This window comes from Dasypus novemcinctus, chromosome 2 (genome assembly GCF_030445035.2).
Source record: "Dasypus novemcinctus isolate mDasNov1 chromosome 2, mDasNov1.1.hap2, whole genome shotgun sequence".
Taxonomy (NCBI): domain Eukaryota; kingdom Metazoa; phylum Chordata; class Mammalia; order Cingulata; family Dasypodidae; genus Dasypus; species Dasypus novemcinctus.
The window spans coordinates 167,828,145-167,847,774 of NC_080674.1; the positions used below are offsets into that span (position 1 = coordinate 167,828,145).

A 19,630-nucleotide genomic window follows, 5' to 3' on the forward strand; every position below is an offset into this window, starting at 1 on the left:
GGGGAGCCCCACGCGCAAGGAGTGCGCCCGGAAGGAGAGAGCCGCCCAGTGTGAAAGAAAGTGCAGCCTGCCCAGGAATGGCGCTGCCCACACTTCCCATGCCGCTGACCACAACAGAAACGGACAAAGAAACAAGACGCAGCAAATAGACACAGAGAACAGACAACCGGGGGAGGGAGGGGGAATTAAATAAATAAATAAATCTTAAAAAAAACCACAACAATTCTGAAACTAAGATCATTAAAAAGAAAAGGCCAACGTGGAAGCTTACCTGTTGACTGGCTGGTGCCATCAAACAGATCAACAAGATCACCAGATGACTTGCTGCTAGGCACTGAAGTCTAAAAATAAACACAAAACTAATAAGCTTAGAAAACAAATTTCTACTGTTCTAAAAGCCTTTAATGGGAAAAACTGACCTGTAAATTTTAGTCAGCTCTAACCATCTCTAAAGTCTCAACTCAGACACAAATATCTGTAATTATCTTAAATAAGCACAGATTTGCTAAAAAATTGATAGTGACCATGAATCCTTATGAAGAGGCAGTATGTTTAAGCAATACTTTTGGCGTTGCAAATATCCCTAACACGCATATCCTCTTTTTTCTAATTAATCTCTTTCTTTATACTGCATATCACTCTGGAAAACATACTTCCCCAATCCCCCTCAAATGTTAATGCTTTCTATCAGAATCATTTGTGACATCCTTAAAAATACATATGCCTTAGCTCCATCACAAAAAAACTGAATAATAATTGTCCAAGTTGGGGTCTTAGCCTATTGACTTTTCAAGATCCATAGATAATTATAATACATAACAAAAGTTTTCGTATTGCATTAGATCAAATCCTATCCAGCTGTAAAACTCTGGTAGTATGAACTTCAGCAACACTTATTCTTTATTAGAATTAAATTGCACTTTAGTATAATTCTATGTTGTCTGATATACCTTGATTTCCAATTGTTTTACATATAGTTCCCAAAATGAATTGTGGGGTTTGGAGTTGTAAAGCTAAGCACACAGATGCATATGTTCTATATTTTCAACACAAATATGCTGGATCAGAACTGTACTGCTAGGCAATGGGAGACACAAAGTTCCCAGGCACAATTTGACCTTTTCAAAAGAAAAAGACTATACTGGTGTTCAAAACAGCCTTGTAACTAAAAGATACCAGAAGCTGATTAACTGTTCAAGAACTTTTGCTCTCGGAGATATATATATGTGTGTGTGTGTGTGTGTTTTAAAGAGGTACTGGGAATTGAACCTGGGACACTCATACATGCAAAGCTGATGCTCAACCACTGAGCTACTACTGCTCCTCTAGATACTTTTTCATAATAGAAAACAAAATACTGGACATTGTATGTCCTCCCATGGCCCACTGGGTGGACTGGGGGAGAGTGTAACTATAATGTGGACCACTGATCATGTGGTGCAGCAGTGCTCAGAGACGTATTCACAAAGTGCAATGAATGTCCCATGAGGAGGAGGAGGTTGTTGTTACAGGAGGAGTGGGGTGAGGGGGTAGAGGGGTATATGAAGACCTCATATTTTTTTAATGTAACATTAAATAAAACGAATAAAGACAAAAAAATAGAAAACAAAAACAAAAAGCTTATACTACAAATATAAACTATGCAGAGTGCAATACTACACATTGATATTTAAAATTCCTTTAAGATAAAAATAAAAGATTCAATTTATTGTAAAAATAAAAACCATTATACAGTTTTGATGATTTTCCTTATGAAACCTTAAACAAGTTACCTATGCAATAGCTATCATGAATTTGAGCTCTGAGTTCATTACTATGACTGTTACTAGATCCTCAACAGCCATCAGTAAGATAACTGTATCCACAGTAGGGGAAATCTAAGAACACAAAGAAATGATAGCCCTTCCCTCTCTTTATCTATAACTGAGGTTTTCATAAAAAAATAAAGAGCATGATATGGGTGAAATTATACACCAGTTCAGAAGATATCAGGCAAGTTAACACAGTGCTTGTCCTTGCCACCAACTAGGCTCAGCTCTATTTCTAGAAACACCCACAATTTGCGAGACACATTAAAAAAAAAAAAAAAGGTTTTCCCCAGCTTTTAGCTACTTCTGATGCAAAGATTCAAGTTTGGTAAATACTCTGTGTATGTGTGTGTGTGAGAGACAAGATAAGAACAATTCAGTCTTTTGGGCAGACTTGTCTAAAAGTGACAGTGTTGCCTATACAGCAGTGATCGCCACACAAATAAGTCTCTTTTTATAGGCAACATCTCCACAAAAAATGAACACATATTCAATCAATCCCTCTTCTGTCATTTCTAGGAACTTACAAATACTCCTCTATTTTTCTTATTGAATCAAGTTGTGCTTGGTAACCAATAGGGGTGCCCAGAAGAAAAGATATGCTGTCACTACATTCTGATTCACAAACTGTCCCATATGAAGCAAGAGTGTCATTTTTATTTTCACAAAAAACTGAACAGAACATCATTTAGCAGTTGGGCAGATTTCTTCCCCCAGATATTACTAATGACTATGAGTAATACATGCCTGATAATCTGTAATTAATATAAATGCCAAGAATTTCCCAAGCCTACTAACACAAGCATTCTAAAATTAGTTTATAAGATTAAAGCTGTATATAATGTGTAAACTCATGCTATTCCCACCTTAACAGAAGACTGAGGTGTATGGGTTGAAGCATTCTGATCTGGACTGGCTTTGTCCCCTGTGTAATGTGCTGCTGCTCCTAGATCAATGGTTTTAGAAGGATTTGCTGTGCGCTTGTGTCTGGTTGTGGTGGTCTCTGTGGCCTGTGTGATATGGATATGCTTTGTCGTCACAGTCTCCTCTTCATCTTTGAATTCACCTTTGGGAGATCTGCCTCTTCTTGCTTTCTTTTCCTCATCGCTGTCACTAAAAGATATTAAAAATGAAGCAAAATAAAAAGACTTATGATTATTTTTAAATGGAGTCCTCAGTGATCTGAACTAAAGAATTTCAAATGCAGTAACTCCAAAATTCCATACTTTGACTATTTGACAAGGATCAACAGAATGTTATCTAAGCTATCTGAATAATGATGTGTATGTGTGCTGGGGAGGGGAAGTGGAAACCCACAGAATTCCCTAGGTAAGTCTGAAACACTGCTACAAACAAGTATTTATATACATGTGTGCAAATAAAAAATGTCTGAAACAACTCAGTGCTTATTTATTATAGATTTAAAGCTAGTTAAAAAATAAAATAAGGTTTACTGCCATAGCATAATCAACCAATGAAGACCCTGGTAGTTCAACATCTGTATTTGATGACCATTTTCTTGAACTGGATTGTATGCAAATGGCTACAGTTCTATTTATATAATGTAATTTTGTTATCAATTCTTATGTACTAACGCACATATATAATTTCAATGGATATCTTTAAAAAATTTTTTCTGTCTGAATTTATATGACTAAACTCTGACCTATAAATGCAGAAAAATGTGAGGTAATACACTTTACAACAATTGTGCTTTCTAGTATCAGTAGATTAAACTTATTTAACTATGAAATTGCTTTACAGAAAACAAAACTATATTTAAAGTGTTTCTGAAATAACCCACTTTTGGGCATGTGAAATAATTTTTTTTTCATTTTTTTAATAGTGCAAAAACCAACAAGCAAAAAATTTCTTTTCATATACTGGGAATGAAAATGTCAGCACTACTCTGTTTTTCAGTACAAGGCATTATTTTTTTTCTCGTCCAAGTAGGACAGAGAGAAAGAAACTATATGGAATATGCTCATTACCTATATTACTTAATTTTAGAGTAAGTGGTTTTAATTATAAACATCCTGGAATAATACTCTTAAAATTCTCCTTAAACTATGACTATTATTACTGATGCAATTTATCTCAGGCTAATCTAAAGCAATTTCCACTTAAATATAAACTATTTTGGAATTTGTATAAATGAAGCATCAAGAAGAATAGGTTTCTGCACAGAGCAAAGGGATTAAATATATTTTACACATCAGCATTTTAGAAAACCTACAATTTCTGGTAAGTGTTCAAAATCCCCTTGCTACTTATTAATTTCTCAACAATGAATGATCTAAAGATTCCCACTATCAGTCCTATAAGTAAAACTGAAATTCCTTATTTTTCTGATATCCAATTTTATTTTATTGAAAGAATATTCCTTTTACAACTTGAGTATATAAACCTCCCTAGCACACAATAAAATGGAAGCTTCATATGTGATCAATGTTTAAGAAATCCTGAATCTAATAAAGAACTAATAGGTTCAAAATTCTAGTATCATGCCAGAAACGTCACATGCACTTTGTCTCAAAATCTACTTTTACTCTCACAAATTCTCCAAGATGTGAAGTCTCTGGTGTACCCTTTACTACTATGATAAATCACATTCTACTCTTGCAGATCCTGTCTCTGAGGTAACATTGGGGGGAAAAAATCGAGGAAGAAATAGAAAGAAAGAATAAAAGAACAGAAAGATAAGGTAAGGAGTGGGAGTGGGAAGGGTAAAGGAGAAACAATACAAGAACGTCCATAGTTAGATCTCTACTTAGACAACACCCCTGATTCTGACACTTCTTTAGGAAATATTAACAGAATGTATGGCTACTATGTTTTCCAAACCAAACTGAACCAAACCAAACCAAATTAAACACTTATACACAGACACCGGTCATATTAATGAGGGGAAAATAGCACAGAATATCTGAAGTAAGAATCATTTCCCAAAGTTAAGTATTTATAATTATTATATGCATACTCCTTCAATACAAATGAACTAGAAATGTAATTGTGAAACAATTTATTCAAAGTACTAAAATAAATTCTGGCTCTTCAGAGACCATGCTCTAGAAATAGTTTTGAAAAGAGAAAAAGGCATTTCCAAGGATTTTGGAAACATACTAAAAAAGATGCTAGATGTATATTTCAAAACCTGAATAGGTTCAATATTAGTAAATATTTTTACTCGTATTTCTTTTTAATGACCCTCAAATCTGAACTACTAAGATTTTTCTGGGTAGGGAAAAAGAAATAGTACTTAGAACTCACTTGAATTCATCAAACTATATTACTTTAGGCAATACTGTCTGCTCTGTGTCCATTCGCTGCACGCTCTTCTGTGTTTTTTTCCTTGTCTCCTTTTTGTTGCGTCACCTTAAGTCCTGGGACGCAAACCCAGGGCTTCCCATATGGTAGACAGGAGCCCAACTGATTGAACTTCCCTCCCCTATCCTTTTGATATAACTTTTCTGTAATCTAAAACTACTCTAAAAATAAAGCTTATAATGATTTTTTTAAAAAGTGAATGCTGGTGAATTTCAAGGTACTGTTCTATGTAAAACTAAATAAAAATGCTCTACTCTCAGAAAATGTAGTTTATGAAAATATAGGTCTATACTCAAAATTTTGTGATCCAAAAATCTACTTGGATTTTTTTCCCTGATAACATGACAACAGAGAATCATAATGAAATGGTAGAAGAGTTAAATTTGTTTATACCTATTATATATAATAATGGACTTCATTATCCTTCAGCAATACCTTAAGAATCTCTCAATCACCTGATACCCAAATGCAAAATAAGTGGCAAACGTTTTTACTGGGGAAAATTTTTTCCCCTAATGGATAAGCAGCCTCAGTCAAAATACAGAGGAAACATGATCAGCCTTACAAATGAAAGGGCAGAAAAAACATGGAAAGTGCATCAATACTAATTGTAAATCATATTTGACTTACCATTTTAAAATTAACTATAAAATGACTCATTCCAAGAGACCTAGGAAACAAAGTGTTAATACCTGCATCTTTCTGGAGAGTCTTCTCTATCTTTCCTCCGAAATTTGCTGATGGTGTCATCAATTGTGCTTCCAATTTTATCACTCAGTTCACCTAATTTATCACTGAATGGAAAAGCACTCTTGTTTTTATCCCACTCTTCATCCCATTTTGATTTGGGCTCAGGATCATATCTTTCACCTATATAAAGCATTAAAAAGAGAAGCAACTCTAAGGTCATTAAATTCAAAAGAGGCCTCTAGTTCTTATTTCTGAAGCTTTCCTCATAATAAAATAGATTTTGAGGAAAACAAAAAGCCCCTATAGTGCTGAATCAACACAATTACAGCAAGGCACAGCATGTAATGCCAGTCATTAAGTGGCAGGAATGCAGATTCAAAAGCTTTTGTTTATGAAAACTTACACAACCTTAATGCAAAGCATAGCATTTCAGGAAGTTCTTAAACTCTGTTGAAAGGAGTAGTGGAAAACACAAAAACCAACACAAGTTATATAAGGCAAAAGAGAAATGGAAATCTTTGTTTTTCCAAATCACTTACTGCATTATATTTCATTCCAGTCTCTTAGTGATTTTTTAATTATGAGAACTAAGTATTGGACAGCAACAGTCCCTTAAAAATACAAACTAAAAGGAACTCTACTCTGAATGCTGCACATCCCAATATGCTGAAAGGACTTAAGAATCGTCATTCTTCAACATCAAACTAAAAATTAACTTGATGGACTTTCACAGCAAGTAAAAGCATTTGGTAATTACCATAAAAAGGAAAGAATATTTTAACTACCAAAAATTACATACACTAGAATAGCATGCTCAGGCATTTAAGAATATTGATAACCTATTCTAAGAAGTCCAAACATATGCTTGAACTGGCAAAACTTAGGAAGCCTTTGTTTGAATTTAAAACAAAGAGATTAGACCCTGGCAGCAAACAAATCTCAAACCAAAATGTCAAGATTTGTTTTAGTCCCTGCCATTGGGGGCCTAAGAAGTAATAGGAATTATGGGCACTAAATGAAACCCTTCATTTCCACGTCCAAAATAACACGAAATGCAAGAGTGGGAAGTACAGAGAAACCATGTTTTAAAAAAAAAAAAAAAACACTGAAAGCTGAGCAGGTTGAAGAGAAAACAGAAAGAGCAACGAGAAACAATAAATAATCAAAAGGTGGCTACTGGAGATTTTGTTTTGAATTTTTGTTAACAAGTTGTGATAGTATGCATGCCCTTTGGTGAATGAACAAAACCACTTTGCTGAATTGCCTAAAAAAAAAACAAACCTGCAAGACTAAAATTTTCTGCAAGATTTTGAAGATTTTAACACCATGCTAAATTAGCGCTAAAGATACTGGATATTGGTAAGACATCCTGTCGAAATAAAAAACACACAAAATAGCTAGAGTTGATTAAAGTTTCTGAATAATATAAAACATTAAAAATAATTTAACAAAGAATGTGAGGCAAATACATAAGACGTTTAACTCTACCTCTAATGTAGATCCTGCAATTAATTCATTGTGACTGAGTCTGCAAATGTAATATTCTAAAAATTTATCTGATATAATTATATACTGTGCTGGTAAAAAGATGGAGGCAAACAAGTAGAATGAGAAAATGAGGTGCAAATAGCAATTTCTACCCAAAACACATTAAAGTGCTATAGCTACTCTGAAAAAGCTAAGGAGTAAAATAATTGCCTAATCAAATAGTCCAAAAACTTCTTGCTCCACCAGACAAAAAAACTCCAAAATGTATTTAAATACTTTAAATACATTTTCAATTCTTGCCCAATTCAAGAACTGACTTTCATGTGATACTTAATCATTCAAAAATTAATATGTCAGCTGTTAGAAACATCCTTAGATAGTAAATAAAGTGCAATATTTTTTCTTTGAGGGCAGGAACACAGAGGAGTGAAGTTATTAGATTATATTACAGGTAATCACAAAAAGAGATCAAAGATTTTTACATGGTTCCAATGAAGGATTTAAGAGATACCAGTTTAATTCATACATAAACAAAGTTAGATATGGGTGAATGGAGGTGGAGAGCACCAATATGCAGCTGCTTAGATACGTACACATGGACTGGACTGTGTGTGTGTATACACGAGTTGCCCAGAAGGTGCCCAAGGATCATCATACACACACACACACACACACAAATATATACATACACAAAACAATTAGAGGATTGTCAGTGCACAGAAGGACAGAACTTCAAAGAGACATACTGTGATAAAGACTTTTCCATTTTTGTGCATCTATTTCAATCACCAGGTGCCCTATTTCAGAGAAACCGCATTATAATATTACATTAAAAGTAAACATGAAAAATGAATGTTCCATCTACTTTTAAATGTGATAAGCTAGAAGAAAAACTAACAGTATCATCAGTCATCTTTTTCTATGTCAAATTAACACTTTACTCATTGCTGTACAGATTTATAGGAAGCATATCTATTTTTGGACAAAAATAAGGTTACTATGATTTTGAATTAGGAAGATGAATCTCTTGATGTTAGTATGAAAACTTTTTTTTTGTTTTATTCTGTATGTCAACTCAAGGTTTGCAGTCATTTAATTAACCATTAGTGGTTAAAGGCATATTCTGAAATCCACAAAAATAAAAAGTAGACAGCAAAATTCCCAAGATCCACATAGTAGAAGCCAAAATGAGTATTACGTATATTTTAGTATTCTATGCATTCCTGAAAAAAAGAGGCATTTTGGTTTTTAGCATTTCCCAAGTAGCTAAACTGATGCTCAGGTAGCAAGGTTGTCTTTGATACTCACTGTATCTAAATCCTCCAACACTATCTGAGGAAACCCCAACATATTTGTCTTTGTTCTTTTTTGCTTTCTTTCGCTCTTCACGAAGCCTGTCATCATCTTGGGCAAATTCAACCAATTCTTTCACTTTTTGGCGAATGTTTATACCTTGATCCTTGCCATGCTCATCTGTGAGGACGGTAAGGGAGAAATGAAACCATCAGAATACTTAACATGTATTAAACCTCTTTAAGACAAAAAAAAATGCACACAAAAGTCTCCATATTATAAGAAACCAACTTTAACATTTAAAAATATAATAAAAAGAGGTGAAAATTGTGCTATTTAACTTTGTCATTTCCTCTTCAGCAAATTCTAAGTCTGGCTTATAAGATATAAAGAGCTACTAAAAAGAATGACAGATAATGGTAATATAAAAGGTCAGTTAAAGATCCGCTAAAAAGGGCTACTGCTAATGATCATACGAAATGGACAATATCCACAAATGTTTTCTTTTCTATTGTATTTCAACAAAACAAAACAAAAACTACTTTAACATTTTAATGACTGAAAGTACCCATATGTCTTGGTTTCACCAATAGGAGTTTGGGAACACTAATTACCAGGATTTAGTATAGCTGAAAAACAAAATTTTTACAGTGCTTTCAATTGGGGTATGACACAAAATGAAATGTGCTTCATTCTCTAGACTCTTTCACATTCAAAACACACTCTGGCCTTGCTGCCTTTGCACAGTAAATATTATTTGGTGGGAGGAAAAAAAAACCCAGCTTCAAACAGATGTGTGTGTTTTGGAGCTCTAACCTTTTCTTCCCATATGATTAAAGCTATTTCTTTATGGACACCACAGGGGACCAGTCTCCAGTGCATATTTTAATATAAACCTGAACACTCATGTTGTGTTGGTTCTGTTGTTATTAGCCAGTCTTTTCTGCAAGTTCTTGTCTTCACTAATTAATACTCTAGGGCCCCATGTCTTGGATTCTGCACTCGTCACACAACCAGAAAGAGTCACATTCTAATTAGAGCAGAGATGCTTCTAAGCTGGTTCAGGTGACTGACAACTCCAACTACTGTTTTAATTTGCTTATAAGATTTTTCTATTGCTCACCTACAAAGTGGTAATTTTCCAGGGATCGCAAATCATAAATGTGTTCTCTGGCACTTGTAACAACACGCTCTGATCCATTTCTTATAAGATAAGCTAGTAGCAGCAACGACTGTTAAAATACAAAGCACCAAATGATTTCATGAAAGAAATTCTGGAAGAGCTTTGGTAAGTGGTTAAAAAGAAATAATTCCAACATTAACAAATAAATAATCTTCATGTAGAGGGAAGAGGGGGGCAATTTCTTTACCTTACACTAGACTTTACAAACATACTATAGAACTTACTTATTATCAACTTAAAGTTCTTCTCATACCAAACATAACAATTATAAACTACTCATTGGATATCACGTGGCAAAAACAAACAAACAAAAAACACCTCAGAAATTCTGATTTTGAGAAATATCTGAGGGGAGTGGATATAGCTCAGTGGTTGAGCGACTGTTTCCCATGTACATGGTCCTGGGTTCAATCCCTATTAATGCCTTTAAAAAAAAAAAATATATATATATATATATATATAATATGATGTGAATGAACACTAAGCCATAGAAAACTGGCTTGGTTTTCAATTTCCATTTGGGCATTATGGGAACATAAATTGCTAGAAATATCAGTTCTTAAAGAGAACATTTGGTATTAATATGACACCATGGTAGTTTAATATGACACTATGGTATTTTCCCAGTTAAAATTTTAATTTTGAGGTAAATGATATGGCTTATTTCAAAAAATTCCTGCCAACAAACAAGAAAAAAAGTTGGCATCTAAGAAAATTCTGTTTAAATGTAAACTTAGTACAACTGCTAAATAAAAGGTGTCTTTCCAGGATAATAACATATTCTGGAATTACATAGTGACAATTTTTAACGCAACTTGTTAATAATTGTACAATAAATTATACACTTTAAAGGGTAAATTTATAGTGTATGAATTACATCTCAATAAAAAAATTATGTACTGATAGTGAGAATAAAAAAAAATAAAAAGAATTAACCTTGCTTGGAACAAACCTCCCCCTTTTAAAGATGATTAAGTATTATGAAAATTTGAGGATGGATGTTAAAACTAAGGGGCACAAAATCTCATCCTAACAGGAATTTATTCTTTAAAAAACATGGTTAACAAAAGAATTATTAAAAAAAAAAAATTTCATTAATATAAAAATTTACTTAACAGAAATTTCAACTATTGGATCACAGTTACTGTACAAATTGAGGGGATGACAGTGAATGTTTCCAGAAATAAAAAACAAACAAACATGGAACTAAAGAATAGATTTTTCAATGCTGAAAGCCAGAAACACTGCTTTCAGTTTTTCAGAAATGAGTATTACATGCCATTTTGGAAAGTATAAAAAAATTTATTCTGAGTACAAAAATATGGTGGAGTGAAAAAATAGATGACTATCTTGTTTTAGGATTCTGCATTATGTGATATGAGAATAAAATGAAAGGAATCTGAGGAAAATTAACTATTTGCAAATTTAAAATGTTAGAATTTAAATCTAATATGGCTTAGAGTCCTTAATTATTATATTTTAAACTAACATGTTAAAATATTTTTTGGTTCAGAATACTTTGATGATAATAATAAGTTATAATTTAGGCAAATTTTATGTAGAGATGACAAACCATGTTAGATTGTTTCATGTTAACTGCTTAGGGACTAAATATGTATATTAAGATTCATTATTGGTATGCACAGAAATATATTTACTCAGAAACACTTTAAATGAACAAAAGCACTCAATATTTAGAAGTATTACTAATATTAATTTTAAATATCCTATATTTATAATCAATAGTTGTTTAGTTTGACTAGAAAACAGAACAAAAGCAGGAACTTTATTTCTTGTACCTGTTTTATAACATTCTGCTCTAACATTTAATGTACTTTAAAATAATTTATATACATAGAACTTAAGTATCAAACATTTGTTTTCAAGCATTCATGTCAAATAAAAACAGACTTATATCCATACCTTATAAACTCTTCTCCAATTCTTTTTGTTGTCTTTTAACATTCGTGACCAAAGCATGTTCATAAGTTCTGGAAATTGTTCATACATAAATGTAGCCCTGAAAAAACAGTATTTCTTAAGAATTTGTAATATTTTAATTTAGACAGTAGATGGCAGGCTTGTTCTAAGTAACTTTTCCCAAAGAGCTAAAAAAAAAAAAAAAAAAAAAGTAGTCCAGATGTTCATCAAGAAAAAAAATTATTGCTTTATTTCAAGTTATTTATATACATTCATCAAAATTTTACAAGGTAAGCTATAATTAAGTCTAAACTTCACTGAGAAACAAAAGTTTTGTTTTACTCTTTAAAGATAATCTATAATCTATAAGGGGAATAGACTGAAATATCTATATTATTGAATGGTTATGCAAAATATTTATTTGTCAGCTAAACAGTTTAAAAACAAACAAATTTCACATTTCTGTGTAAAGATTCTTGGATTCTTTCTGTACTGCTGAGTCAAATCATCACTTACTTGGCAATCTCTCCCATGAGTTGTCCAGAAGGTCCCCAAGGATCATCATTCGTTGCTTCTCGAACCTTAGACTCAATCTCTGAATAATTCATAACCACATTGGTGCTGCAAAGAAAAAAAAATGCATGCACATACGCACAAAGATTAGCATCAAAACTGAGAAACACATGAAAACTTAATAATGATAGTACTGGGTGTCCTAATGAGATACCTCTACAGGGTGGGAAAGAAAACATCTTTTGTGTACAGGCTACCCTGAGGATACTATTTATAACACATTTAAGTTATCTTTAAGAAGATTTTACTATTCCATTAGCTTTCAAGAATACAGATGAAAGATGACATTAGAGCTGGCATGAGTCCAGTAACAAACGGCTTTGGGTTAAATTAAAAAGGAAACTGAACTGCTAGAGTCTATTATAAAACTAAGTTGTCAGAAGAAAACAAAATAAAAAATAACAAAAACTAAGTTGTCAATTTCCTGACCAGACCTGGTTTACATGTAGGTTTTTTTCCTGTAAATTAATGAACAAAATTATATAATAGCTGGACATTATTTATATCATGTAAAGAGAAACCATCAATGACAAATCAAAGATAATATTCTTTAAAGATGTTTAGAATCACTACATTTAATTGTTATCTCTTAAATCTTTTTCTCACTTATTATATACATTTTTTCATAAAATTATATGGTTACTGTAACCCTCACTTTTTATCTTCCTGGTAGATAATATTCCATCAAGAGACTGTATTTTTTCCCTTAAGACCTGAACAATGGTCGAAAATATGGGAAAAGGAATTCAAAAGATCTGACTTCAATCATTTACTTTGTGATCTTTGGTAAAATTATTTCAAATATCTGTATCTCAGCTTCCTCAAATGTAAAATGGGAATAAATAAGATTACCTACATCTCAAAGGGTTTTTTACAGCATATTAAATGATGCTTAGCACACTGCATGGCATATTAAGAAGTGCTCAATAAATGTTAACTATCATTATTAAAGATAATCTACTATGAGAATTTTAAAGGTTAAATGACATGTTCATAAGAATTAGTTTTGAAAAAAATCCTTTAAAATTAAGACAAAAAATGGCAAAAAGTTTGGTTGTTAAAATTGAATTACTTGGGAAGCAGATTTGGCCCAACGGATAGGGCGTCCGCCTACCACAAGGGAGTCCAAGGCTCAAACCCAGGGCCTCCTGCCCCATGTGATGAGCCGACCCATGCGCAGCACTGTGCCATGCAGGGGTGTCTGCCCACGTAGGGGAGCCTCATGCGCAAGGAGTGTGCCCCATAAGGAGAGCCGCCCAGGGCGAGAAAAGTGCAGCCTGCCCAGGAACGGCGCTGCACACATGGAGAGCTGAAGCAGCAAGATGACACAACAAAACAAGACACAGATTCCGGGTGCCACTGACAAGAATACATGAGCGGACACAGAAGAACACACAGCGAATGGACACAGAAAGCAGATAACTGGGGGGGGGGAGGGGGGAGGAAGGGGAGAGAAAAAAATAAAAAATAAATCTTAAAACAAAACAAAACAATTTCTCATGCTTACATGAATTCAAGAATTCAAAGACATTCTAAGAAAGAATAAAGAAATATTGTAAAAACACAATATATTCTAGTAATATTCACTTGATATCAAAGCTCCAATTATTGCTTGATAATTGTTATCACAAATGCCTGTGAATATGGTAATTCAAATCATCGACTTAAAATTAAGTCTTAGAAAGTGAAAAATTGCAATTTGGCAACAATTACTCACATACACACATATATACTTTTGTTATATGGTTTTCTGGTTATCAAAAAGTTCTATTATTTTTAAATAAGGAAGGTTTGGCTGAAACTGTCACTCAAATATCTTTCTTAGATATAAAATATAAATTCCAAATTTAGTGTAAACACTTGACTTTCTTTACGCCTAGGAAGAGACTAGTAGTTTTGAATAAAATTCTGAAAGAACCATTGTGCATATAAAACATGACTTGCCAAATTGCTGGATAAACCTGGCATTTAGATTTATATTCGGAATACTATCCTATTAAGGAAGAAAAGTGAAATCCTATTCCTCTCAAATGATGGACAGAACTGCCTTCTATTATATCAAACCACACTGATAAAATAAACACAAATTATTTCCCTGGGATTAAAATAAACACAAAATCTCCGAATTTTAACTGTGAAAAGAATAAATTTTCATAAAAATCCAGTAAAAATTACATTGGTAACTTTGAATATAAACACAGAAGAAAAATAACATTTTCCCCTAATTCTGTCAACAACAGAACCAAAATAAAACCGAGGCAGCCAATGACAGATCTGCAATTTAAGATGCCACAAAATGATGGATTTCAGAATGCTTCTGTTTATCCTAGTGGCTGAAGAATGTGCGGCTTAGGCAGTTAAAAGTGTCAAAATGCAGCTGCGGCAATGAACAATAGCAATTAGGATTATAATTCTCACCCAACTGTTTCATTATCAGGAATGCACTTGATATCTGTTTGCACTATTTAATTTGTAGGAGAACAAGATGAAAGGAGTTAATCTCCAGTCCATGCATGTGAAATATTTTTATTAGGTCCTTCTTTCATAAATGCTATCGCTGCTTTCAGAACAGTACTTTCCTTGTTCAAGCTACAAGGGCCCATGGGTCAAATGAGAAAGGTCCTGTTTCTGTAACCCTTCACAAGATTCTTAGTTGAAGGCCCATGCATTGAGTGCTGTACATTTAGAAGGAAAGGTGGCAGAGAGCCAATAATTCTTGAATTTTATTTCCTTGGTTGAAAACAATGCAGACTATGTAGAATGAAAATTTTCCATTATACATAAAGTTATAAAATCTACCAAAAGAAGAATATGAGACTGTAATAGTTAAGTATCAAAATCAGAACACTTCCATGAAGAGCATCAAGATCTATTTTAAAACCATTTTCCAACAGAACTATTGACTGGAGAAAATGCTCTCAAAATGAGATCTGACGACATAAAGAATTCCACAACAAATTATTTTTAAAAGCTGCACTTAATTCAGAAACAAATGTAAAATAAAACAAAACAAAACCAAAAAGCACTGTATAGTTTGGCCTTATTCCAGGTCATTTAAAAACAACTATTTCTAAAAAGGTAGAAATGGCATTTTGAGCCTTCCTTTCCCATGTTTTCTACTGCCCTCATTCCATGACCTATTCATAATTCTAGTGACCTATGAAAAAAAAGAAAAACAAAAGGAAAAGAAAAATATGAAATTTATGTCCGACATGAAAGGCACAGACAACTAGATTAATTCCTAAAACTTCCTGCGATTGACATAAATGGTCAAAGATATTGTATTTCTGACACTAGAGGGTGCTCGCTCATCAGTTTTGCTTAAGACATAAAATTCAGACAAAGGCATCTGAATTTTACAGGAAAATTCTAATAGTTTCCTATCATAATCCAACAAGTAACTTCTGGAATTTCTCCAGTCCTAAACCGAAACTCCTACTTTAGTTTAAAAAACAGAAAAAAGACTTCTTTGCACTCAATTTTTAAGGAAAAGTACAGGGCAACCATCATGATCTTATGTTAAACACTTGGAAGTCCTTGGATATAGGCTTTTCTATTTATATTTCACTTCATTTATAGAAGGTAACCAAGAATACTCTAATGAAGTGGAAATAATTTTTGTATATTATTTTAAACCAGCTTGCAGAAATATCAAGAGAACTATGAACCCAAAAACATTTCTAATGATTGTTAATACTTCTGTTGATCATCAATAATTGCCTTCAACATAGTTTTTACCTGCTCTTAATTAATTCCTTCAAATGTACAGACATGAAAATGTAATAATGGAGAAAGAGGTGGAAGAATAAAAATAAATTTAAGAAATGCTGCTGTATTTTTGAAGCTTTTTGCTATTTCTCCACTAGCATTAAAAATTATCTATAATTTTGAGATCAAGTCACTAGAAACAGTCCTCCTCATGTGTGTCCTATGTTTACTCAATATGCTAACTTTTTCTATGCTAACAATAGTGAAAATGGCTGACCAGAAGAGGCTTCTCTGCACTGAGAAAGATGTATAATGCAGATCACACTAAATATAATAGTAACTACTACTGGTCAGGTGAGCAATACCATTGGTAACAATACCCGTTAGGCCAAAAAGAGTAAAAAGAAAGAACAGAGGAAAGAAGTAAGGAAGGGATCAAAGAGTGAAGAAAATAAACTGCTTAAGTTTTGAAGATTTCACCTTAAAAGCAATTGTGAGTCACTGTTTTTCCAAAGGACACATTCTACAAATAAAATCATTAGTATCTGTATTTGTAAAACTGTTCACTGCTTCCATAGCATTCTTAAAATTTTTACATTTGCTCTTCTCAGCTCCCCAGCAATTGACAGGAAAGGATGAAGAGATTGCTCAGTTAAGAGTAGTTTACTCTGGACAGTCTGGCACCACTCTTTCACTGGATCTTAATGTCAATTGCTAAAAGTTCCTATTCTCAAATTCTGCAACTTACGCTTGTTGTGAATGTAACCAATCTTCAACTAGTCAAGGGCTGATTATTTGATTTATAAATATCAATGTCCATTATGGCCCTCCTCTTTCTCCCCATTTTCTGCTTATTTCATCACTCACTACTGATAGCATATCAAAGTTATTTTTACTTCGTAAGTTTTGGTCCAGCATTTAGAGGCAAAAACGGTTCAAAAAAAAGCTAAAATGGGGTTTTTACCTACAGGATGGTCAATGCTGCTTCTAATCTGCATTAAGAATAATCAATAAAGTGACTGACAGGGAAAAACTTGAAAAGTCTCTTTTTACTGGTATTTTTTTCCTGCTAAATACTCAAGAATATGCTTTGCTAAATAAAACAAAATTATACGTATATAGCCAAGGAAAGGTATAATCAAGTATAAATACTAACAATGGAATAAGGAAATTAAAACAGAGATCAGTGTAGTATTAAGTATTTTTCTGAGTCTGTCTCTCTTTTTTTTTTTTAAAGATTTATTTTTATTTATTTAATTCCCCTCCCCTCCCCCGGTTGTCTGTTTTCTGTGTCTTTTTGCTGCGTCTTGTTTCTCTGTTCGCTTCTGTTGTCGTCAGCGACACGGGAAGTGTGGGCGGCGCCATTCCTTGGCAGGCTGCTCCCTCCTTCGCGCTGGGCGGCTCTCCCTATGGGTGTACTCCTTGCGCGTGGGGCTCCCCTACGCGGGGGACACCCCTGCGTGGCACGGCACTCCTTGCGCGCATCAGCACTGTGCATGGGCCAGCTCCACATGGGTCAAGGAGGCCCCGGGCTTGAACCGCGGACCTCCCATGTGGTAGACGGACGTCCTAACCACTGGGCCAAAGTCCGTTTCCCTGTCTCTTTTTTTTAAATGGCGTGAAATGTATCTAAAATTTTATATGGTTTCTTCTTTCTTATTATAATAATAATTATTATAATAATTTAAGCTTATTATAACAAAGACTTCCCTCACCCTGAGATCAATAAAATATTTACTAGTACTTTCTTTTAGACCCTTAAAAGTGTTTTGTTTTGTTTTTTGTCAGAGGCACACATACATATACCCATACTCAGAGACAGAGGGACCAAGAGACAGAGGCAACAAGAGACAAACAGCATTCAAAGTAATGCTTTAAAATAACTGGTATATTTTTCTTTATCCCTTCCAATATTTTCCAGATTCCTTCCCATGAACATTATACTGTAACCAAGAGAAAAACATCAGATGTCATTAAAAGTATAAATCAAGTACTCTGTCATTATTGGCTACATTTTAACTATTTATAGGCAAATAAGCATTATGATAGACTATGTAAGTATTATTTGTACTTCCAATGTCTTGTATTATCAGGCTAATAAGTAATAAATCAGTAAACTAAAATATGTGGGTACATTCCAAAATATGAATAACAACTACTAGGTATGCAAAACTACAAGGGACAATTTAAGTACCTAATATTGCGATTAACATTATTTTTAAAAACTGTATCAGGGAAAATGATTTCCAACATCAAAATCTACATTTAAAAGTCATCTCTTGTCAATATTACAAGATTTCAGAGAAGGACTCTAATAAAGGTAAAATTATTATGCTCCCTGCAAAAAAAGCAATCTTTAAAGAAATGCTTTAACTATAAAATATAAAATGAACACTGAAAATAAAGTTCTTAGGTAACAAGTCACTTAAAACAGGAAAATGTATTTCTTTTTGATGTCTGTGGCCAAAACATTAGGGAAATAATTTTTAAAATACTTGCTCTAGGGGAGTGGATGTCGCTCAGTGGCTGAGTGCCTGCTTCTCATATACAAGTTCCAGGTTCAATTCCCAGTACTGCCCCCTCAAAAAACTTGCTCTGAAAGTTCGATAATGGACCATGTGACATACATTTTTCATCAGGGAAAGCCTTTACATTAAGTCTAATTTGGAAGTGAACACTTAAAAGATTTCACACTCATATTTTAAAACCAAGTTATTTCTTATTAAAGTCCTGTGAACGGTATCAAATTTATGGTCAAAAACCAAAAAGTCTACTATTCCCAAATTCAATAAATATATAATTTTTATTGTTAAAAAAAATTGAAGGCTCTATAGGAATGCTGTAGGAAAATGGGAAAACTGATTAGTTCCCTTGGTTGAGTATTTACCACCTGTGGCAGTTTGAGATATTTTATGAATCCCAAAAAAGAGAAAGGTAATTTTTTATTCTAATCTATTTCTGTGCGTGTGATCCCCTTTGATTGCACTGAATTCCGCTGAGGGTCCTTTGATAAGATTACTTGACAAGATCACTTTAGGGCTTCTAATTGGACTATGCCAGTGGGGTGGGATTCATGTTGAGTCTCTGCCTTCTTGCTGGGTCTGATAAAAAGGAAGACACAAAGAGAGAGACACAGGAAAAGGAAGTCACCACATTCGATCCTGCCATGTGAGAGATTTCACCCACAGCTGACCTACAAAGAGAGAAGCCCCCAAAAGGCCCAGAGAGCTGAGGCCCAGAGAGAAAGACAGAAGTCAGTAAATAAGAAGCCCTGTGACAGATCTCCCTACAGCTGCAGAAAGGCAGACAGACCTCAGCAGAAATAGGATACCATCTAGCTACCAGGCACCAACTAGCAATGCAACTGGAAAAAGACCTTGACCAACAGGGTGAAAAGGTCAAAACAAACGAGTTTATATGGCTAGGAGACTTCAAAGTGAGTCAGGAGGTCATTTCAGAGGTAATGCTTATGCATATGTCAGCAGGATCTCTTTGACTGTCAAAGTAGATACTACCCCAAATAGCCGGGCTCCTGAGAGCTCTGGAGCATCCAGACACTACAGTTACAGTAGATAGCTCAGAAATTTGGTGCATTGCTAGTGGGCCCTACTTTGGAATTTATGCTCCCCAGAGTGACAGA

The 19,630-nt window shown here is 33.7% G+C and overlaps 1 protein-coding gene across 6 annotated transcripts in view; it reads right to left on the bottom strand.

The window, feature by feature from the left end:
- CLINT1 (clathrin interactor 1) overlaps positions 1–19,630 on the bottom strand; it is a 65,832-nt gene that overhangs the window by 19,055 nt on the left and 27,147 nt on the right. For all 6 annotated transcript variants that reach the window (XM_058281487.2, XM_058281483.2, XM_058281515.2 and 3 more), the window contains exons 2-8: positions 12,226–12,330; positions 11,713–11,809; positions 9,730–9,838; positions 8,622–8,786; positions 5,828–6,005; positions 2,675–2,921; positions 272–341 (exon numbers count right to left, since the gene is read on the bottom strand). In XM_058281487.2, coding sequence (XP_058137470.1) covers positions 272–341; positions 2,675–2,921; positions 5,828–6,005; positions 8,622–8,786; positions 9,730–9,838; positions 11,713–11,809; positions 12,226–12,330 — 971 coding nt within the window. The remainder of the gene's footprint in view (positions 1–271; positions 342–2,674; positions 2,922–5,827; positions 6,006–8,621; positions 8,787–9,729; positions 9,839–11,712; positions 11,810–12,225; positions 12,331–19,630) is intronic.